The sequence below is a fragment of the Ornithodoros turicata genome, chromosome 1 (assembly GCF_037126465.1).
Source record: "Ornithodoros turicata isolate Travis chromosome 1, ASM3712646v1, whole genome shotgun sequence".
Classification (NCBI taxonomy): domain Eukaryota; kingdom Metazoa; phylum Arthropoda; class Arachnida; order Ixodida; family Argasidae; genus Ornithodoros; species Ornithodoros turicata.
In genome coordinates, this window is record NC_088201.1 from 47,954,328 (window position 1) to 47,978,527 (window position 24,200).

At 46.5% G+C, this 24,200-nt stretch overlaps 1 protein-coding gene across 1 annotated transcript in view; it reads left to right on the forward strand.

Moving 5' to 3' along the window:
• The window catches only part of LOC135378178 (DNA-binding protein D-ETS-3-like), a 121,688-nt gene extending 103,752 nt beyond the window's left edge, over nt 1–17,936 (forward strand). The window contains exons 6-9 of the mRNA XM_064611106.1: nt 5,341–5,421; nt 13,269–13,316; nt 13,485–13,744; nt 15,589–17,936. Of these exons, the coding sequence (XP_064467176.1) occupies nt 5,341–5,421; nt 13,269–13,316; nt 13,485–13,744; nt 15,589–15,846 (647 nt within the window). The 3' untranslated portion in view covers nt 15,847–17,936. The remainder of the gene's footprint in view (nt 1–5,340; nt 5,422–13,268; nt 13,317–13,484; nt 13,745–15,588) is intronic.
• Nucleotides 17,937–24,200: the final 6,264 nt, after the last annotated feature.

The following is a 24,200-nucleotide window of genomic DNA, read 5'->3' on the forward strand; positions in this document are numbered from 1 at the left end:
GCGACTGTTTCCCAGCAGTTGCGGAAAAGCAGCTTGATAACCTAGACTATTTCACCGCTGACAAATATCTGCGCATATAGTACAAACGTCACCTTCAGTTAGTACTTGCGACAGCTCAGTGAGTACATTTAGTATCGCGAGCTCTCGCTTGAACAGAAAAATACCTCGTGTGCGTGATCCGCACCTGCATGGTTGACGTCGATGCTGAGACAACAACAGCCATTCTTAGTTTCATCCGAATTGTGCTTTAGCGGTCCTGATGTAGGTAACCACAGCGTCGCAGACTGACGCAGATCCTAAGCAGAGTAAATGCGCTGCTGTTTCTTCTATCCTGTAAAGCGTGCTTTCTCTGCATCCATTCTGGGTACTGAGGGAAAACGCCCGGTTAGGCTGCCACAACAGGGTAGTAAATTTGTTGGTGTTCTTCTATACTGTACACTCTAAAAACAGAACTTCACCACATGGCACGGTGAAGGCCAACCATTGCACGGGATGATACCTTTATCACTCACGATTTGTGGAAAGCGCGGGGCGTACGCCTTTTTTTGGAACTGCATAAGTGTTCCGAAAAGACGTACGCCTCCCGTTTTTAACCAATCAGGGGACAGAACGATGTCATTCGGGGTGGTGATTGGCTAAGAGCGTGCTATGTGGTGAAGTTTCACGTCGAGACTGGGAGGTACCCGGGTTCGAATCCCGGTGCCGGCTGTGCTGTCAGGGGTTTTTCCTGGGTTTTCCTCAGACGCTGTCAGACATATGTCGGTGTTCCCTTAGAAGTCGGCCGAGGACGCACATTCCCCCCAGAGCGTTAGTCGTGATGTTGCCCGCCTTTGCAACAACGGCGAGCTCTTTCAGCACGAACACCAACACTAGCACCAGCACCACACTCTTAAAAATGAACTTCGCCGCATAGCACGCTCCTAGCCAACCATAAGCTCGAATGATATCGTTATCTGCCCTGATCTGTTGAAAACGGCAGGCGTACGCCTTTTTTGTGACAATTATGAACAGCATAAGTGTCACAAAAAGGCGTCCGCCTCCCGTTTTCAACAAATCAGGGCAGATAACGATATCATTCGAGATGATGGTTGGCTAGGAGCGTGCTACGCGGTGAAGTTCATTTTTAAGAGTGCACCAACACCTGTTTTTAGAGTTTTCTGCATTCCCCCTGGGCACTGAGAGAAAACGCCCAGATAAACAGTCTCAACAGAGTAAATGTGCTGCTGTACTCTCTATCCTGTAGAGCGTGCTCTCCCTGCATCCATCCAGGGTACTGAGGAAAAACGCCCCGTCAGACTGTTCAAAACAGAGAAAATGTGCTGCGGTCCCTTCTACCCTGTAAAGCGTGCTTTTTCTGCATTGCTCTAGAGCACTGAGGAAAAACGCCTCGTTCGATTCTGAGGATGAAATCCAATCATCGCCTTCAAAATAATATTGTTCTTTCTCTCACTCCGTTCAATGGACGACGGATGAATGAATGTTCGAGAAAAAATGAGAAGCTGGTTCATTACAGATGACATCACCACCCTCGCACACACTTACCAACACATGGTCCTAGGTAAAGTAATTAGCTTAACTTACCTACTTACTACTACTACTACTTACTTAAATTAGCTTAAATTAGCTTAACTTACCAACACAAAGTCCTAAAAAGTAATTGCTAGATAGGCATTTACCTGATGCCAAAATATATACGGACTCAATTCACAGAAATCTGACACCGATACAGCGGTGAGCAGTGTTGTAGTTACTACCGAAACACAATAATGGACGCCGCTACCCGATACTTCACCGCAAAATAGCCCGATACTAGCGCAGTGACAAATTTCAGAAAAGAACGCCATACGGCTAGCGTTACCAAATAAAAGTAACCCAATAACTTTCCCGCGGTTTTACCGCTGCTGCATCCTCGACGTTTAGGTATATCGTTGTCCAAGGTATTTAAGGAAGGTATACTACTTATGTTGCTTCAAATCTCCAACTTGCGATGATTTTTTTTATTTTATTAAAGTGCCTGCGATACCTGCAATATAATTTTTCGTCAATACTTTATAACCTAGCCAACGAGAGGCACAGAACCTTTTAGAAATATCTACGAATGAGAAGCAGACGTCGCCTCGTGTAGTAGAATGGTTTAGTGGAGAGCCAAAAGTGCCATGCGGCGAAGGCAGTCGAGGCACATTTCTTGGTGTTAACTAAATGTCCCGCTTCACGTGTAATGTACGTAAGTATTGAATTTTTTTTCCTTTTCTTATTATTATGTTTTTGTTTTGTTGTTATGTTGTTGTTTGTTCTAATGCGAACTCGACACCCAAGCAACACGTTGACTAGTGAACTATCCTGCTGCTGACGTATCCCCTACACGTGCGCTTCTTCCGCAGCAGTGTTGCTTGCTTGTAGAGAGCGCGAAATTGCTACGTTACGAAAAGCTCGGATCTCCTGGGGTAGCGTTCCACTCCTAGAGTGGAAAACCTCCCCACTTCATCGTCAGAATATAATTGTTGTTGTTGTCGGATCTCCTCTGCTAGGCTAATTCCGTCCCTCTCTCTCTCTCTCTCTCTCTCTTTTTTGTTTTGTTTTTTGCGTGTGTGTCACGACGCTTCAGTTTGCATCTTAAACTCGCTTCTATGCAGGTGTCGAACCCAAAACACGCAAGGAAATGACGTTTGGGAAAAAAACGTTTGACGTTTTGGAGGAAATTCCTCGAAACATGGCTTAATTTATGGATCGCCACGCAAAATCGTTTCGTTCAAATGTGTCTTATCACTGCACAATTCAATCTATACGAAAAACGCCTCGAAGATTCAGTAATGCCCGCAGCGGCCAAATCAGAGAAGCACCGGTCGCATTCTGTCTCAATATGAGATGAAACCTCATTTGCTATTAAAGATTCCTCCGCTACTGACACGGCGCGTCACTAGTGTTATCCCGTAAACCGCACTCCTCCTCAAATGGTGTTCAAGGAAAGTGTACAAGAAACTCTAACGCGTGTACTGATCAAAAATACCACGCGTGCTATACTTCGGCTACGCTCCGTACGCACGGTATTTGTCCTGCATTCCCCAGCAACCATAAATGGAAATTGGAAACTGTGTGGAGGGTAGTTCCACTACTCTTTTACTGTACTTTCTGAATACGCTTTGTATTTCTTCCACGTTCTAAACGAACCTCTTGACACTGACAAAGTACTCGGTTACAGGCCAGCCGTCTGTCGGCCAAGCTGTGTTCCACTCTGTTTCTTCCTCGGGACTCTCGTGTGACAAACATCGTCTTAGAAATCTGGTAGCGAAACCCGCCACACTGAGCGAGCTGGGGTAGCCCACCCAATGCAGAGTTGAGCCAATGTCTCCAAGTTGTTGTTGTTCTCTCTTTTTTTAATCAAACAACCGATCGCTTTCAAAATTACTATATCAAAGATAAAAGGTCGAATTCATTTTTACACGCTAGATAAGCCGGTGTTATTCCCTTTAGCATTGTTGAACCAGCTTGAAACGCAACGTACATGTCTTCAAGTGCTCCGCACGAGGCACTCAGTAACGTAAGGCCTAAATCACGAACGATGACTATAGAGACGAAGACAGCATCTGTCTTCAGAGAGACTTGAAACTCTATGCTGACTGTTGCAATGTATTGAGCACAAGTAACATTTCCTAACTGTAGCACCACAGTCCTTCACAGTCCACCAAAGCCCAGGTGACCTAGGTGCTCAGATGATAAAGCAGAGAAATGTCAAAGCGAAGCACGCGTACGACAGAGTCACGTCTCAGCGAAAGTATCCTGCGAAATCATCACGTTGGACTTCTTTTCTCCAACATTTCTTAGTGTTGATCTTAGCGCTATCTCACTCCCCCCTATGCGGGACGCGTGACTTTGTCCAGAAAATTTAACGAAGTGCAGATGCTCTTTGACTCGACGATGAATACGGTGTAGAGCATTTCTCGCGATCGAACTGGCGTGCTCCGTAAGGGCATACGCGTCGGCAGGCACAAACCGTCTCTCCTATAACGTCATCAATCTCTTGTGATAAGCGCGGAGAGCGTGTTCTTCTATCATCTCGTTCACGGAACAAGGGATCCGGCTCTCCTGGGCTTCTGCTTGGCTGCACACCCACCCTGCTTCGGTTGTATCACTTTCGGGGAGCATCCTTCTCTTGTCCTCCCTCTGTCATCATGCCCAATGCAATGCAATTGTCTAGTGTATACTTCGTCCCGTGCACATTTGCAAATATCTGGGTCATAGACTGAACAGTAAAGGACAAACAAAATACAGCTACACGCTCCTCTGCGAGTGGGACATGCAAAAAAGGCTCCCCCTTTGTAACCGGCATGTAGAGCCTCAAGTATGGACATATTATATCTTTAAAGATAGATTTCGGGATGTTATTGAGTTGAGTAGATGGGGTAAAATGTGGCGCTTTACCCAATGCCAGCGCAACTTACTAAAGTGAAAGTGGTGCCCCACTAAAGTGATGGCAGGAATACTCATGGATAACAGCACAATGGTGTGCTGGTTGTAGTTGTTATGCAGTGGGGCCACCGGCAATTCGCGTACACTGAACTTGTGTATGATGTTAGTATAATGGTAGTATAGTATAAATGAGACGAGAGCGCACATAGTGTTGTACGTAGCAGCACTACGATACTCCGAAACAACTCAGGGGCTGCTTACACAGCGGTGCATCTCCGTCAGCGGAGAATGTAGCCCGCGCATTGAGAGTATGGCATAAGACAAGATGGCGGACGCCAGGCAGACAGGGAAAACAATTCACATGTTTTGTTAACGCCAATATTTTACGTGTTTGCTTTAAAGGCATGTGGGTGTACTCTAAGTTCGTCCTCTCCCATCTATTTTTTTCTGCTACATGATCAGTATACAAGCAACAGTTTGAAGCATTACGTTGTGACTTGTTTTGTTTACCCATTGTTTATTCGCATTTGTACGCGCTACCTATGAGTGGCGTAGCGGGCAGCAATGTTCTATTACTGAATTTTGGTAATTTTGGTAGCGGGTACAACGCCGGTCACAATGTTCATAAGGTCATCCTTGTGATTTGCATCCTGATGCTGACTTCGCGTGCTTCCTCCATGCACGTCCGTTTAGCTTAACAAACAAAAAAAAAAAAAACACACACAAACGGAAGAAGTGGTGCATTCGGTTTTCTACGTACGAGGAAGAGAGAATAGCTTCTCCGTCTTAATTTTCGGGAGCATCGCGTACGCAATATAGCGTCGATTGATCGTGTGCTGCTTCTCACGTTGGCAACGCCTGACCCATGTATCGCCCTGTCGTGCGCCAACCCACAGCAGTGTCTGAGTACTTATGCCACTGTTTTGTCTTCAGGTTACCCGCACAACGCCCTGCCAGCTATGCCAAAGAATGCTCTGGACGCCCACGCCCACACGCACCTCCGAAACATGCAAGGTAACCGCACTTCATAACACTCTTGTCGACTGCACGCGTGAAGTAGCCCGAGATGGCGTCTGCGTGTACAGAGGGTGCACAAAAGCTCCAATTCCTCATCGTCACAACGAATGGAGGGGGGGGGGGGGGATATGTAAAGTTAAAATACGCGCAGAGGTTGGTCGCATTTAGGGGCTCTCCCACAACTTCACTTTTACGAACAGAAGGCGGCACTTTTCCTATGGTTATCTACAAAACTATTATCTCGATCCATGTACTCTGAGCGGCTCTGTATAGTGTTCTACTGTCCTTGAATGCGTAACCTGAGCTTTTGTGCATCGCTGTTCCTGAGTGGAAAGTAAATGACCTTCGGGTGCTGTCATGGGACAAGAGTAACTGGAGTACCAAAGTGTAGCAAAGGAGAAATTTGAATACCGTTACCGCGCGTAGGCAGCATCCTGACCCCACAACGCGCTACAGGTCGAACGTCGAGTTTGCCTAGCGCCGTATAAAGCTCGAAAGAACACGTAAAGTTTGTCATTTGTCGTCGAAATATGAAACAGTTCTGTTCCGTAATCACCACGTAGCAATTTTTCAGCTGCGGTGATATCAGATGCACCAACGAATCGCAAACATCTGCCCCCTAGTTCAAGGCCAAGTTCCAGCAAAGTTTTAGTGGCGGAATTTTTTTTTTTCGGTGCATAGACAAACTTACGTTGTTAAAATATATCACTATAAGTGTAGAGGTCACATGTTCATTGCGTTCGGCATGACTTTATAATGCTGCAACTACCCAAACAAAGAAAACGTTATACTTCAATAGAGATTTTCGGGGAAAATGAGCCAACAACAATAGGTGATGACGATGAGATGGGGTGTCTCACCGCGGTGGTGCGGTACCCTACCCCATTGCACGTGGAACATTATATGAAGATGATGAACGAAGGATGAAAAGACGAGAAAGAATTAAAGCCATTAAAGAAAATGAGCCAATCTTCGAACGAAACGCCCCAAACCCTAAAAAAAAATAAAACAAAGATTTCTGTATGCACTACAGTAGAAACACAATTTTTCTAGCAATCGGATACTTTGATGGCACCGTATTCTGAAGTAACGTAACATAAAATTCACTCAGATATCACTTTTAAAATAGTCTGAAAATAACCCCTTGTGACGTACACGGGCAATTCTAGACCAGCGCGTGGGCGCGCGCATGAGCACCGCCTTGAGCGACTTCACCTACCATTTACATGATGGCCGCGCAGCGACTCCTTGGCTCCTTGGACATTTCGCTGACCACTCAGTAGGATCGCGCACGATAGGCACAACAGAAGTGCAGCGCGGGCGGGAGATCGGATTCCCGGCGGCACTTCGTCGTAAGCCGGAAATTGAGCGGGCCTTTGCCGCCATTCCATCCGCCTACACTCTCCCTCCGACTCTGTGCCTTTTGCGAGATTCATTCCCTCCACCTTCTCATCTCTCCATTATCACCATGCCAAGCACATGGTGCGCTTTTGTTGCCCCCTTTGTTTTTCGTGGAGACATCCTAGTAATCTTTCGCAATACCCATCGGCTCGGCCCGTGCTGCGAGTGAAGCTGCGAGGAGAGGCCCATAACTCCTGGCCTTTTAATAGAGTGCGGCGAGTTGTAATAATATTGCTTTATGTGCGAAAGTGTGAAATGGGAGTGAGCAAGAAGACGCAGAATGCGACGAGGTTCGTCTCCCGCCCAGCAGTGCAGCGGTGAGAAGAAAATAATCTACAGTATAAATGCTAATGTAACTCGTATTAGGAAAATAATAGAAAGAAAGGAATGAAGAACATTATTACAAGTCGAAGGAAACTTATGAATCGCCAAAGAAATATTTTCTTGTAATGCTCTTGTAACGACAGGGGAGGAGATATATGCTTATTTTTAAAAAAAGGAGGGAAAAGTAATAACAGATTAACGAGCAAACCTATGCACAGTGCAAATATATGTACAGGAAGAAGTATAATCCAAGTCATGATCAAAATAACGTTGTTACAAGAAAAAAAGGGTTCAACTACACACACACACACAAAATCTACCACGTCATTTCTCCAACTATACACAACGTCAGCATTAAATCTGGAAGTAGGAGCATAGTGAATTCGAACATTTGTTTGTTGTAATTAATTCGGAGCCTCGGATTAGTCCAGCTGCGGCCGAGACGAAATGGATAACAAAGTGTTGAGTGTGAAAGCTGAAATTTTGATAAAAAGTACTTCGTTATTTCTTTTTCTGCTGTTCGATATATGACAGACGACCTGTGGTTCTTCAACCAGTTCTTGCGCACGAATAGAAAGATGTAATAAGCAATATGCAATCAGTTTGTAGAGACGTGAGCAGAACAGACGAAAAGCTGTGCTTCGGTCGCAAAGCTAAACTATGGTCATTAGGGGAAGAAAAGTAGCCGAAGCTCTTTGGCTGCACGTAGAACATGTGTTTATAAGTCCCAAACGTCGCCACACCAGCACGGGACAGCTGTTTCGATCTTATTGGGCCATGGACCAACAGCTATCCAGTGCTGGTGTGGCGACGTTTGGGACTTATAAACACATGTTCTACGTGCAGCCAAAGAGCTTCGGCTACTTTTCTTCCCTTAATACTTCACTGGCTTTGCACTGGGATTTCAGCGGTGAGCCTCTCACCCTGACGGGGGGACATCACGTTCCACGTGACCTTCCGACGCCACTCGCTCAAACGTCGCCCACCTGCGCACTGCTGACGATGGCCCAATAAGGTCGAAACAGCTGCCCTGTGCTGGTGTGGCGACGTTTGGGACTTATAAACATATATTATGGTCACTGTTTTCATAGACGCAAGTGTCAGTTGCTCCAAAACCGGAAACTCCTTTGATAACAGCGATTGGGTGTCTTTTGACTTTTTCTATCCCGGCGCGGGATCCACTGCAAGGCCACCGTTTCCTCTATGTCTTTACGGTACGCAAGTTATAGTCTTATGCAACAGGGTACTAGTACAGCTTGTGACAAAAGTTTACGGAACATGGCACCTGTGTATTTCTTCATCGGAGCGGCCCCCTGCTAGCTATCAGGAGAAGATCGAATAAGAAACGGGTGGCCGGCTATTCCATCCATCCATCCATCTCAGTACGTGTGTCCACTCCTGTTTACTGCTAGATTGTCGCTCCATTGGAGAAATGCGACACCCCGGTGTTCCGTAAATTTTTGTCCCAAGCTGTACCGCCAGTAAACATACCCTGATTTCAGGGAAAATGCGGCCTTTTGTTCACCCAGAATCCTACATGTTTACGACCTTTAGGGAGTAAAAAATCAAGGCGCAGACGCGAAAGCGTCCTTCAGGAGTAACTTCTAGTGTTCGTTATCTGAGCCCATGGTTTTGAGGAGCAGTATAATGACTTTGTGTATCGCATTACTGATTTACTGATAAAAAAACACTGTGATAACGATAACGATGGTGATTGAAACAAGAAACAGGTCGGACAGGCTACCCCAGCTCCCATTCTGTAGATCAGCTAACGAGAAGAAAATAAGAAGAAAAGAAATGAAGGAAAGCAAGCTATAAAATTTAATTATCGCTTCACCACAAGACTTGAGGATGCTTTTGTTTACAAAACAGTTTTCGGGCTCTCGATATTACAAGATGCGCCGAGAAAATTAAACTTGTCATATCCGCATTGCCACGCGTTACTAGAGTGACACATTCTAAAGAGCAGAAGCCTCCCTCAATCGAAATTCTGTAGCTCTTCGATTCAGTTTCCTTTCCTCGGTTTGAAACGTTGCATTCAAACACGTCTGCCTCGTGTGGTCGCGCGATTTTCTTCAATTTTTCGGGGCGTCCCAAGCATTAAAGTCGCGCAGAGATGAGCGTCAAACGCGACATTACGCAGGCAAACACGTCGTTGCCAGAAAGGAGAAAGATGACGACAAGATAAAACTTCGCCGGAAGTTAAATAGAGGGCACTCGCGCCGCCTCGAAATTGGCCAATCGCGCTCGATATTGGCAGCAGCGCACGACGACAAGCGCAGGGGAAAAGCGTCACTGTTTGCTTACACAGTGAGGGCGACGAGGAAAGTAGTGGAGATTGAAAAGTGCGCGTTGATTATGGGGCGTTCAAAGTGTGTTTTACTCCCACCCCACTCTCGCCCGCTTTTTATACTTTCCAGTTGGCAACCCTGAAACAACAAAAACTCTAACTTCACGACGACGTTCGTCATACAGTACAGTGTAAACATAGCTGAAGACCGGTTGGCTGCGACGTTTTCGTGGACTTTTAAGGCTGGTCTTTCAGGGGGTGTTGAAAGACGGCCGTGTTTGTTGACAGTTTGCTTCGAGACGGCCGCCGGGGAAAATGAGACACTGGGCTTTGTCCCATGTCTCGGTATATTAATCGAATCTTAAAAATAGGCACGAGCCACGTGAGTTTGCTTTCTCTATCAGGGTCACATACTTTCTTGACTCATCGCAGCTGCAAATATTGAAACGAACAAACAACTCTTCAATGGTAATACGTAGATACTCATTCCGAATGCACTACTGTATATGGCTTACACCATATCGGCGAAAATTACGCTCTCTTGGGTCGTAAATTGCGTGTACTGTGAACCTATTGAACTCTGTTAAAGCGAGCAAAAATAAGAAAGGGGATAACACGATACAAAAACAGGGATATTTCGACACATTTCCACATATTACAAAGGATAGTTGTTAGAATCTCTGTTCGAACAACATCGGTGAAACACTGGCAAAAAAGAAAAAAAAAAGCATTGGAGGAGAAAGGTGCTGCTACCTACGGAAGTTTAGCTTAACATCAGACAGGCTCAACTCAAACGAGTCTGATCACACAGCCTCTTAGTACGCTAATAAAGCGAAGCAAGCAGAAGGAATGCAAACAATTTTCTGCATTTTTTAGAATTACCTTTCAACACTGATTACTACTCATCGTAGATTTTCTCTTACATCCCGAGACAACTGAAAGGATTATATCCTTTTATTTTAGATTTTCCTTCCGAGCTCACGTGGGTGCGCTGCAAAGAAAAGTTCCTAATCAGGCGTGCCGGACATATTTCATTGAATCCCTCGTCACACAATGGGATGCCCTCCGCGACATGTCCCGCCGATTATAAAGGAGCTTTAAAGCACTCAACATATTTTCTCCTATGTCCTGATATTTCCACGTTTCTTCTCCCTCTCCCCCTTTTTTTAACCGCTCGTACGCTGCTACAGAAGCAAAGCTAATGTGTAAGTAAGCGCGTTTCTTTAGTAATGCACCCAACACCAACCCATGCCATCGCGGCCGAACTGAATCGAGACAGTCGCATACATATAAATATATACTCCGATAGTTTGAACCTCGTAGTCTTGATGTACGCTTTGAATACAAAGATCGAAGTCACCGTTACAACGCAAGGACCTCTTTACATGAGACTTGCATTACGATCGGCATAATTTACTTTTCCTTTTTTATGCTTCTGTACTCCCCTTACAAAATCCACTGTTCGCATTTTGACTTTTTGGCCCCCATTTCGTTCCTGTTTTTTTTTTAATTCCTCCTTCCTTTTTTCTCTTTTCTTTTGATGAGAACCAGAGCGCGGTCTCTTTTTATGAACCATGCGAGGCTCATAAAGAATGCATGGATCCCGAAGAGAAGAACACACGATGTATTTAATAACATGACAAAAAGTTTTTGCATCGTAAAAACTCGATTGACTCGCCCGCTTATTAACGATGGTTGTATCGCTGAAAGTACATTAAACGTAACGATACAAGCTGTAAACGAGTGCTCTAAAAAGCAGGTGCGTTCGTTGAACAGTTTTGTGTCTTCCGTGCCTTCACTTTTTTCCGTCCGTACGTGCAAGAAAAGCGAGCTATATTTTCTGCGCTATGTCCTCTTCGCAGTTTCTTTCGCACATATTGAAAATACCATGACAGATAAATGCAAAGTGCTTACCTATCATTCGCATTTTTTTCTGCGTTCTTAAAACGTTCATTAGTACTTCCTGAAATGCATTACGCCCCAAACAACCATCCGTACTAGTAGACGTAATATGGCGACGGCAGCCGTGTGCATAACGATCTTTAGTGTTTGTAAACGTAAGTTCCGAAGGCAGACCATCCAGTGTTTGAGACGAACGTGGCAGAAGAGAGTTCTCGCTCGTGCTTCAGCTGTAGTCACATTAGGCACCGTCCACTGCAGCAACTACCAGCATAAATGACACTTTTCTAGCATAGTGCCGGCCTGAATTCGGTACTGACTAATCAGACATTATGTTTTGAGTGTGATCTGTAGCGTGTACTTGGATGTGCAACCGTTTCCTACATCCACTTTTTTACCTCTCGTTCCTCTGTACTAGTCATTCGAAACCAGTGTGATCTATATTGCTTCAGTTATTACTGAAGCTGATTTTAATAACTATTACGTAACACTTGGTGATCTCACCTCCATCAGTATGGATAACGAGGACCCAACCAAAGAAAGGACACCTGTGTCCTAAGCAAACGGAAGAGTACTTCCGCTACGTCTCTCATGGCTTGGGTCGACAATTTCCGCATCCGGTTCTCACCGGTGTATTTTTTGTTCGTACCGCTTTATGTTATACGCCTGCATTTTCTTTCTCGGAATCTTGTAAGATATAACTTCGAGACTCCACTAACATTTACTGCGTTGTGGGAATTAAATAGAACGGCACATGTATTTAGATACTTTGCGTACATGCTTTGCATACTTTACATTACATACACTTTGGGAGTACGACAGTTACCGCGGTACGTGGGGAGGCTATGTTGTGACTTGGATATGATGTTGTATAAGCTGCGCTAACAAAAACCGAACTAACCGAACCAACGTATTCGAGATAATCGAATATCCGAAATACGGAGAAAACTTGACGACGCACGCACATTTGCAGCGAAAACGCAGTTGTCACATTTATTGTTTCAACAGTGCGACGGACACTGTTAGAGTTCGGTAGTATACTTACATCCTCTGCATCGCGATAGCGGGACGAGGTGAACTCCTCGAAATGAGGGTACTCCTTGTTGTAGTCGCAGGGCAGCTTTCCCTTGCGTCCCATCTTGTCGTCAGCACTGCAACTAGTTGCCCTTCGACCACTGCGATTGACCTCGGTTCGATGCATATATTAGTGCTTAGGTCACGTGTCGGACAAAGAAATTGGGAAACAGATTGGAGGAAAAACCCGGGCGGTGAACCCTCAAGTGGTCGAGATGACCGCCGAAGAAAACGCTAGGTCACGGAAACCATTATTATGTTGCGGTGGGGCCGGTATCAGATGTCAGAAGAAACCCGGGACACGTAAGGAGGCCAAGAACAATAACCCGGTTTTCAGGAAAAACATCTGCCTGCCGAGTTCCCGCCCACTGGAACCTTCAAAAAGCGGATTTTTTCGGATAAATCCGAAAACCCGGATCCCAATTATAGGCAATCCAAGTTGGCTCAAAAAGTTAGCGAGACACGCGAGTCTGCACGCGCCATTTTGTGTTTCGTGGTTCTCAGTCCGCAGACGAACCTATGCATGTAAAGGGGTAGGGAAGCGCAACTCCTGCGGTGAAACACTTCACCAGCTCGCTTGCTTCTTAGCCATATTTTCATTAACAACAACAATTTTATTTTATGATGATGATTGGGGAGTTTCATCGCTAGGGGCGATACTCTACCCCATTGCTGGTGGTAATGTGCGAAATGGGATAATGAACCGTCTCACAGTGAGGACCAAAGTCCTACGCTGTGCAAAAAGGCCAGAAGTGCTTTGAGGGCAGAGCGTTGATGGGCTGGACGTCATATCTATTGTTGTTGTTGTTGTGTCTAACTGGTTCTCCAATATAGTCAAATGTTTCGTTTCTTCTAGATCCATACCAGATGTTAGGAGCCACAAGCAGCCGCCTAGCCAGCTCAGGTAAGAGTTGCACCATCGCTGTATTTACGATGCTACATCAGAATATAGCCACTCACTCTAAACAACACGCGTTGGTGTGATGACGAGAAACGCCTTGCAGAAATTTTGTCACGCAAAATAGACGATCCCAATGCAGGTAAAAGGTACGAATGATTTGTTCCTTTGCAGGAAGCGGCCAGATCCAGCTGTGGCAGTTCCTGCTGGAGCTGTTGTCGGACTCCTCCAATGCCAACTGCATCACGTGGGAGGGAACAAACGGAGAGTTCAAGCTCACCGACCCGGACGAAGTGGCTCGCAGATGGGGGGAGCGAAAGAGCAAGCCCAACATGAATTACGACAAGCTCAGCAGGGCGTTGCGCTACTACTACGACAAGAACATCATGACCAAGGTGCACGGCAAGCGTTACGCCTACAGGTTCGACTTTCAGGTACGTATGCTGTTCTTCATTATATTGCCTCTGTACATGTCTGGTACGGTGACTGTTACAGGTGGCGCTCGTATCGCACATGTTCAATCACGACGAACAATGGGCAGTCTCTGTCCTCCCCCCCCCCCCCCCGCAATATACAGCGCGGCTTTCCGTCAGTGTAATGCACTCGTGAGACAGTACTGATTTGCCATTTTCTTTTTTTCTTTTAGAAGGCTCGGTACCTCGTCAGGCCTCGTGGCCTTTTGTCCTAGTCTATCAGCGTAAACTGTAAATAAAATAATTCAATTCAATTCAAATTTATACGTATTGCTTTCATAAACGTAACGACCGTACTGTGCAAATTCTCTGTCCTCTCCAACAAATATTCAACCGATAAATATGCTATTAATATCGTGCCTCGGAACATCCGCCGACATGTTGTGTGCTAGTAGTGGCAACTTTGCCCATGACATCTCAACAATAGGGTTACCAGAGGCTTATCGTTGCCCTTTCACGCCAGGCTACGCCCCTGTTCTGGCTCGATTTTGGAATGTACACCTGCGTTATCACTGCCGGCAGGGTCTATATAACTGGGTTATTTTTGGACAAGAGGGACAAAGCGGGGTAGTTGGTACAGCTTTGGGCAATAGTTTACGGAATACGGCACTCGCGTGTTTCTTCATCAGAGCGGCCCCCTGCTAGCTATTAGGAAGAGATCGAATAAGAAACAGGTTACCGGCTATTAAATCCATCTCTCAGTACGTCAGTCCGCTCAGGGTGTCGCTCCAATGGAGAAATGTCAGACCCCGGTGTTCCGTAAACCTTTGTCCTAAGCTGTACAAGTTCATATCAGCTTGACTGCAGTAAAAGACGCGGACAAAAGTAGGTTAGAAACATAAATGGGACAAACCACACTATTTATTTAATAAATGCTTATGATAATTGGAATATATTTACACATAAGGTGTGTCAGCCTAGTGTGGCGACATGCTGCACGTGCGGCAGGGTAGGACGGCGGATACTGTCGAAAACTACGCACAGGACACAGTCATAAATACCCGGTCATACGCGGATATTGTAGTACATAAATACTCGCAGCGTGGCATCTGAATTCCTGGCAACCGTGATTCATTAGCTCGATCGGTATGCATCTGAGTGGACGAAGTCGGGACTGACAACACGGGCATTTGTCACCCGACCGCAAATGTAATTATAAACGTCAACAACAGTTGAAGCAAGAACATTGGTACGGACTCGGAATGCATCTCTGCCCTAAATTTTTAGCATTCTATGGACTTTCGAGAATGGTGAAGAGAGTTCCAACACAGTCAAGTGGAGCTTCCTATCGCCAGAGTTAAGGGAGCACTAAAGCGCAAAAATTACTCCTCGCGGAATAAACGATGTCGTAACGACAGGAATACAAAAGGAACGAGACTCATCCGATGCGTCGTTCGTGATTTGTGCGAACGAAACCACCGATTTACGCTGCCATTCCTCTCTCCTCCTCAAGAAGCACGAAGAAGAAGCCTAAGAAGCGGCCAGTGACTGGTCTCCTCAGACGATCTCCCGCGATGATTGGGGAAAACGTTCGAGGAAACCAATGACATATCCGAAATCTAATCCAATCCAATGAAATCTCTCCGTATTGCCTTGCTTCTTGAGACTGCGAAAATCGCGACTTCGTGCGCACATAATTCATGAACGACACAGTAGATGAATCATGTTCCTTTTATATTGCTGTCAAAGTAACGCATCCCTCCGCAAGCAAAATTGTTTGCGCTTTACTGCCCCTTTAAGATCTAAAAATCCGTGATGCCAGGTGTACCAGAAAGGATTTGCAATAACAGGAACTATTTTCCCAGGGCCTGGCTCAAGCGACCCAGCCTCCCTCAGCGGCAGCCGCAGCCGCCGACCCGGCCGCTTACAAGTACCACCACCATCAATCTTCAGCAGATCTCTTCGGCTACCATACCAGTCCCAAGCTGAACTTTCCTTCAACGACTGCGTCACTGTTTCCATCTCCGGCGCCATACTGGACGTCACCCAACAATCTGTACGCGTCATCGCACCACTCTATGCCCCATCCAGGCCACATAGGCTCGTATCCGCATTACGCGTGACCGATCCACCGTGTCCTGGTACAGGACAACGTGTGGCCAACACTCGACTATGGTGGTGGACGCTAAGCGCGGGTTGACTACATTGGACGTCTCAAGAGGGACGAAACATGTGCATCACTTTGGACAGTTCGGCTTATGTTGGGCTTAATCATTTTGGATCCTTCTGCTGAAGAATGTGCACGCTGTTGAGTGACTAGAGAGGATTATGTACTATTATTTGAAATGTACTGGAAGGAGGGAGATTTTCTAGTCATTACGTATGTACTGCCGTTATGTCCTTTGAAAGAGATTGCGGGCATTTTTAACGGCGCTGTATTTGCGCACGATTGCGAAGCAGAATCCATAATTTGGTTCACGGTGACTCTAGGGTTGGCGCAACGGATATAATTGCGCTTTCAAATTTCCACCGAGCCAGTGTGGAGAGACCTCCGCATGCCAAAGGCCAAGCCTTATTTCGAGGAAATTTATGAAAGCATAGATTCACTTTTTTGGAACGGACCTATACAAGCATCCGGTTTTGGCATTTGATTCATAACGTACTTGGCTCTTTGTGAGCCGTAATGCGGTGCAAAAGTCAATATTCAATCAAATTTCTTTGGGAACTTTCGCGCGCGCGTTAGGTACAGCTCGCGAAATAGGCTAATACGTATCCGAGCAATTACGGATATATTGTCGCAAACCGTCGGGCTAAAATCTGCCCTCTATGGAACGTCCGAGAACTAACGAATACCACGCACTTAGTTCATGCACAGGAAGGGTTACCTGCCTTCCAAAATATAGGCGTCTAACAAAGCCTCTTACCCCAGATGAGGACTCCAAACATCTACGGGCCGCCAAATAAAAAAAAGGCCGGTCAATTAACGACAACAACAAGTTATAAAAACACGAAGCCGTGACGTGATAGGTAATAGCTCTAGTGACGCAGCCTTACAATATGCTGCAAATCTCTCATGAACATATAGATACATTTCATGAGCCTCAACACGTGACTTGCGAACCTCGGCACGTTTTATGGGTGGGCAGTCGTGGCTTTACGGCATCTGTGCAGGAAGACGCTGACTTGCAGATGCATCGGGTAACCCTAAGGCTTGAGATGTTCTTGTCGTAAACAACAGCCGTTGCACAGCCACGACAACGTCCGTCATATCGAATGTGCCGCAGGACGACTGCTGACTTCAAAGGATGGAGTCGGAATCATGTGTAGCCGTGACTTGAATGGGAGAGATTTTATGCTGTAGCTACGAGGCAAAGTTAAGGATTATTTTCGGGCTCACAGATAGGTAGTCTTGGAACCGGCATGTCGTCCCACCATATGTGAACTGGAGCTGCTGCTTGTTCATATTATTGCACAATCCGTAAGAGACCGTGGGTATTTCCTTACAAAACTGTACCTATTTGTAGACATGTTTTGGAATGATGAGGCTGCCCGTAACTACGGTATAAAATCTCTCTCCGCGTCACTTCACTGACTTGCTGTTGCAAATCCAATGAATATACTGTAATATAACTGCTGCCGATCTAAATGATCGACTCACAGTGGTCGCTTATAGATCCCTCTAACAAAAGCACAAGAGGGGGGCAAACACTGTGTTTGCTTGTCAACCTTGCAATAGGTTTGTACCGCGAATGGAGACTGGGCACAGCATCTGCTGCGATACGTACAAGAAGAGAAAACATTTCCCATATGTGCCATCCAAATGGCGCAGTGTGTTGTCCGAATTATGCGTATGGTCCCCCCACAGACGTTTCTCGTCCGTTCCGAACTTAAGAGTTGGATGCGGCAACGTTCTTTCGCTCTTAGTTTTGTGCTAGTCACGAAATATTCTTTTATAATTTGTTACGTGTCGAACTGTACTTGAACGTGCCGAAACTGAACAATGATATGTTACGCCAGCGTGTAATATATTTATGTACAGAAAGAGAAACGGCGTGGCGGCAACTTAGTGCGGCATTGCTGCGTATCACTCGGAGAACTTAAGACACAAAGCAAATAATACCACGCCTGTATGATACTGCTGTATTATATTTCAGTGTTGTTGTTTAACTTATTTTGTGTGACAATAAAGGAACTGGCGGTCGTTTCACAGCTATGCCGTTTTGTCTATTTTTCGAACGTCTGCAGGGTTTCTCGTTCTTCAAGTGACATGGGTCACTGCGTTATGTATACTGGCTTGAGCCAATGTCAGTGGTCTTTCAGTTCCCTTAAAGCGAGCCTCGGCCACCATTGAGAGCAGCTCTGTCGATTTTCTATACGACTCAGACAGACACACGCAACACCAGGTCTTCCACGCATCCTGATCGCAACACAGAGCAGACAGCTCCTTGGAGATGTGCCTGTTGATTTCGCTATGTCGTACTTTCACTGGCATTGCAGCTACTTAAACGCAATCTCAATATAATCCTGCGAGAAAACGAAACATGTGGAACATCTGCTCTCGTAGACGAACTTATGTTCGATTAATTGTCGGACGCAAGAAGTTCGTCCGCTGTTTCGCGTCAGTGCCGCTGCTCATAAATGATTGTGTCGGTCCACATAAGCGTGCAGGTTGCATCTCATAAAACATTAGAGTAATATGTCTGTACTCTCGTTTAAGAGCACATCGTGCATCCGTTGTGTTGAGCGCCAAAGCACTGTAGTGAGGCCAGCGACACTTTCCATTTCCCTTCCAATCTGTGCTGTTCGGGTTTACCGAAACCTTAGCTTTGTCGTCGGCACTTTCGCAACTTGTGGGCTGGAATAGCCAACTGGAAGTGGTACGCTGCAATTGTCATAAGGATCAGGGTACGCTTGGGGAAAGTTGAGTAGATCCCTCAGTGCTGTTTTCTATAGCTTTGGTACGCACGCTACTGTCCTCAACGCTGCTCGTTCGTAAGACACTGGCAGAGCTACTGAGGACGACACTGACAAATTTCCTCAACGTTCGTGAAGGCGGTCTCGTAGCAGAAAGAATAAAGTACCCCTATGCAAATGGGTATCACCAGAAAAAACAAAAAACAAAAAGAAACAGATAAAACAAGAGGCAAGAGAAAGAAGAGAAGTGACGTAATAACATCGAAATGGCCACTTTAAGAACCATTTCATTTTATCAGCATCGAGATGTCCCATGTGATCTCCAGAAAGGAAAACGGAAAGGGCGAAGATAAAGGGGTGAGATGGGAGGACAGTGATATATGAGTAGGTGAGTCTCGCTGGTATGACTTTATTAGGGAGAGCACCGAGATTTACCTGACGATTTGATTGAAAGGCACGGAGAGAGCCTCATATGAATATCCAACTCGGTCTCATTGCCAAACTAGCATACTGCGATGTCGGTTGGACTCAGGGAGACTTCCCATTCGGAACGGTGTGGTGCTGGACTTGTAGAGGACGATAGTCTTCCTCCACATGAGTCCCGACCGGCGATGATGGTATGCCCCGGAGAGGCGATGACGGTGGCCTATCTCCCTGGCCGCGCCGGTGGAACTGAAGCCGGTGCTCCTGGCGCGTGGCCATCTTCGTTGTCCACGGCCCGCTACAGTGCTCCCCCCTCAGACGCGGAGCGGCGACAAAGCAGTACGATGACCCGGACGTGATTCGAACACGCAACCTTCTGCTGCAGGCGACGTTGGGAAGACATTGTTGTTCGGGCGATTAAGTCTGTCTTGAGGGTGTCGTAGGGCTTGTCGAGGGGTGGTTGGAGAATAATGTCGCGGATCTCCGCCGCGGTATCGGCAGGTAAAGCCCCAAGGACATACCCGTACTTGGTAATCTGCGACGAAATGTTTCGGGCGGAAAATTGAGCATCGGCCTGGGCGAACCATAGCTGCGGGTCGTGGGCCCAATAAGGTGGTAGACGCAGGGACAGGGTTCCTTCTACGGAAGGTAGGGGAGTGGTGGTCAAGGGGCCTGACGTGGGCGGGGCCAGGTCCGGTTGGTGCTGAATCGGAGTGCTCATACCAAGTTCAGTAGCAGTAGTAGTCAGGCCGGAGCGAAGCGTTGGCATTCGAAGCAGCGAGAAAAAGGAGGGCGTTCGCCGTTCGGGTCACCAGAAATGTGGAAGTCTAAGGAAACGGGTCCACACTAGACTCCGACAGACAGGGAAAAACAGTCTTTATTGCGTGATGCCACTTCGATACTGCGCGAAAAGAACTGCCAGCTCGAGAGGGAAGAAGCAGTCCTCGAGGATCGTGACAATCGTTAGACGGCGGTGGCGCTACAGACTGAACACAGCCGCAAACACCTTCAGTCTGGCGTTCGGAAGCGCTTATACGTGAAGGCGTTCTTACATAACGCCTGCTGTAACACGCTTTCCTTCTTGAGAGCACGGTTTCTCAAATTAATTTTCACTGTCAACGGACACCAACGCTGTACTACCCCACACAAAAGGACATTCCAGAGTTCCCTTGCTCAACCCTGTGCTATACAGAATAATATCCAGTACAAATGCTTTCCTGGGAAAGGGAATGGCACAAAATGAACTTCACTACGGCATCCCCAAAGCCAGCAAACTAAAGGGTAGAGCTGTTACGTCACTGGCCGTCAGCACGTGTGTCAACAGATGAGTTCCACTCCCGTTTAAGCATTCGGCAACTTGGTTTCCCCCCATCCCCCGCAACTATAGCAAAGTGGCAACATAAACGAAATGAATATAAAATTGGAGCGGGGAAACCTGGGCAGAGACTCCCCACTCCGGGACCCCAAAAAGCTGTCGTGCGTCACACTGATTTATTACGTAACGCGTAATCGTATATGTTAACAAACAGGCAACGTGAAGGGCTGGAAAGCCAATGAATAGGATCTGCCCCAGTGATATCACTCCTACCGTGGCGCATTATCTGAGCTGGGCGCCGCTGTTGCGGAACCAATTGCTGGAGGGCGTACTGATGCTTTTTATATGAGATTTTTGACGTCGTGCGTATGATCATAAATCAGATAAGAATAGTGCGCTGAGGTGGGACACCCGGGTGTGGATGTTGCAATCAGGGACGGTTCATTAGGACGTCAAGATGGGACAACAGGATATCACTACGTATAGGACGAGACAATGCGTTGTTGAGTCAACAGACGCGACAGTGCATTGTAAAATTTGGTATTGCATCATATTTGCTCGAGAACATTCGTGCTGTTGTGCAGCTACGTTTCGCAGTGATAATAAACGGCTTTTGCTTGAGCTACAAGCAGTGAGCGTTTCCGGCTTCATTTCCATTTTTACTAGCTCATGAACATATTTACATAGGAACATACTAGTCAATCGTTGGTTTGAGTCCACACGTTCTTTAACGTCGTCACGGGGCCTCGAAAACCGATCGAAATCGAGAAAATCGAAACCAATCTATGTTCCAGCGAAATTTACCAACTGTCCTCTGAGTACGCTAAGTCGATCTACGTAATCTATCCATGACGTAATCCATGTAATCCACCCTTACTCTTTCACATTCTCTCTCACCGTACATTATTACTCGAAAATCAGCTACTTTAGCTACTTTGATAACAGATTTTTTGTACTATTAAGATAAAGCTATTCTTATGTTGTAATACTTCCTGGTGCCGTCAGCCACACGTTAGTGCAAAATTCCCTCACTCATCGTAACTACAGATATTTCTTGCCGTAGTAATGCCTTCTGTTGGGAACCCGAATTCTCCTCGCAGTCCAACAGAGATCTATTTTAATCCGGATGATACTGACGGAAAACGACGCTTCTGCAACAAAATCCACGCTCCGGTTGTCCCCCAAACGAAAACAAATCTATAAACAGCACAAACACAATTTTTCGGTCGCCAAAACAAAACTGAAAATCCCCCCGTGATCCCACGCACTCGTTAAATATCGTGTTTAACTTTCCCATCGCGGTGGCAGCCTTGTGTGCCAATTGAATCCCTCATAAAACGCAGATTAACACTTCGCTCGTAATCCTTGTCCGCATGTACATTCTCTACAGCGACATTCACTCGCTATATACCTCTCGGTTCTTACTTCTTCGGCCCATAATCTGGGCGGCCATAATCCAAAGCTGGGAACGCGGGCGCAAAGTGGCCCCCGCTCTATCATTGAACCATTGCCAACCGCGCTCCATGGGGAGTTAATACTCACTTAATCCTTACTTGGCGTAATCGTTCTATAATCGGACGGATCCAGCGTAAGTTATACTCTACGCGGGTGGGAAATTAAAGGAAATCAAAAGAGATTTTTGGGAAACACTTCACGGATATAGCTTTGTGTGGCCGCCATTATGCGTGATGCGTTTTGCAAAGAGCAGGACGGGAAGCGAATTTTCCGAATATAGGACGCAGGAAGGAAGGTAAACTGTTGTCGTACCAGGAGAGAAATAATAGGCTTCTATCGCATGTGCAATACAGCTGTCATCTACAGGGATTTATTGTGTTCACCAAGTCGCCACTCCGACGAAGCGGCGATATATTCTGTCGCCTTCGTACCGTTCCATGAGCAGAAACGAGGAAAACGAAAAATAGGTTTGTCTACTCCTGTTTGGTGGAGAGTCACGGGGAAAACCGTAACCTGATGTTCAAACTGAGAAAGACCACGGCATACACGAAACATCACACAAAAAACCGTGTATAGTGAACTCGTGCAACGGTCAATATTGCTAAGAATAGCGAGAGTGGCAAATCTAATGGACGCAATTCCTCACCACGTGCCGTATGGGGGAGGCTTCGTTTAAGAGAAGCGTAACATAATCTTCCTTGCACCGCGACTGTTGTTCGTTGCTACCACCGTGGATCGCCCGTTACTCTCATTTTCACCCGCGTCACGATTTATTAGTGTGCGCTAAAATCTCCGTACCCGCGTGGCTTCTTACGCGTTGGGGCCTTTGTGTTTGTCTGTTTGCGTTCTAGCCTCAGCTTAGTTAATTTCCATCCTTCACCGGACGTCGCTTACCTCGTTCTACGCCTGGATGCGTGTTTCAGAAAAACATGTGGGAGAGAATGTGAAGAGGGCGAGTGCATGTACTGAAAGGAGCCCCCTCCACCTTTGTCAAGTTGTGCCAGCGCGGCGGTAGTGTACTTGACTGGAAATTCAGATATGCGGGTTCGAGTCTCGCCATGCTGTCTGGTTCAATGCACCCTGCGCATCTCCTGTAAATCGTGCTCTCACTGCACTGGCCGAGTGCACGCAAGAGAAGCAAAATGCCTCTCGCCCGGATCTTTTAACGAGCAGACGTAATGTTGTTGCGTTGTTGTGATGAAGCGGGTCCTTCCGTTTTGCTCAGATCCGAAGCTCGAGAAGCTTGACCCAGTGCAGTGAGAGCACGATTTACAGGCGATGCGCAGGGTGCATTGAACTAGACAGCATGGCGAGACTCGAACCCGCACATCTGAATTTCCAGTCAAGTGCACTATTACGAACAGTACCGTACGGAGCCCGCAACCGCAAAGTTACCACGAGCATGCAGTAAATAACCCAATTTAATTTAGCGCACAGCAGCTTTGTCTTTCGCAACCGAGTCGCGTATACAGTACCGTATCATACATTCTGTAGACGTAGATATTGTCGAGACGACCAAAAGACATCTACAGTCATTTCTTTCCTTTTTGCAGTAGCGCCCGCTCCGCATGCAACACTTATTAATATTCTTTGTGATCGTCAGTTTCATAAAAGCAACCAACCCGCGTATGTTGATGGCTTTGCCTGTCCTCAGTCAGACAAGGTCGTAGTCTCTCGCCCCCCCCCCCTTTTTTTTTTGTCACATACACCACGGTATGACATTTCTGGCGCCTTGTTAACCTAATTCCTCATCTAGTAAGGGCGGGAAATAAACTTCCAAACTCGGGTGAATGTGGTTGCACCGTGCAAACTCCTAAGACGAGCACTCCAGGCGTGCAAGGCGTACGTTTTTAGACATTCTGAACCACCCTCCAGAGTGAGCGACGAAGCGGTCAGCATTAAATCCCTGCAGTTTCTTAGATTAATCGTTGTTTCGTCTTTCTTTTTGCGCTATTCTTACATATCTTAATCCCTGGGTCTCTGTTGGGAATCGCAATTGCGGACCGTTTAGCGCCCAGCGAGATAAAATGGACTGGGGCGATATAAAATAAAGGAGACATCAGAGCTGCGCTCGCTCTTAATCCCGTGGGTCAACACATATTTGCCCGTCACCAGCAGCAGTGTGTGGCGTCGCGCGGCGAACCCCGTGAATTGAGGCGTCCCTGTATTTGCTGCTCTCACGCAGCCCCTCCACTTACTTCCCCGTATGTGTTTCCATCATTGTCCGAGATCTCTTTCGGTGCCGGTGAATGCATTCTGTTTCTTGAGTAGTTTTGTTTCTGGCGGTTTCGCGCAAATAATCACAGTAGCACTTAAAGTGATCTGACCGGGAAGCAACGGCAGGATGTAAGTGCCTCGCGCGAGCACCAA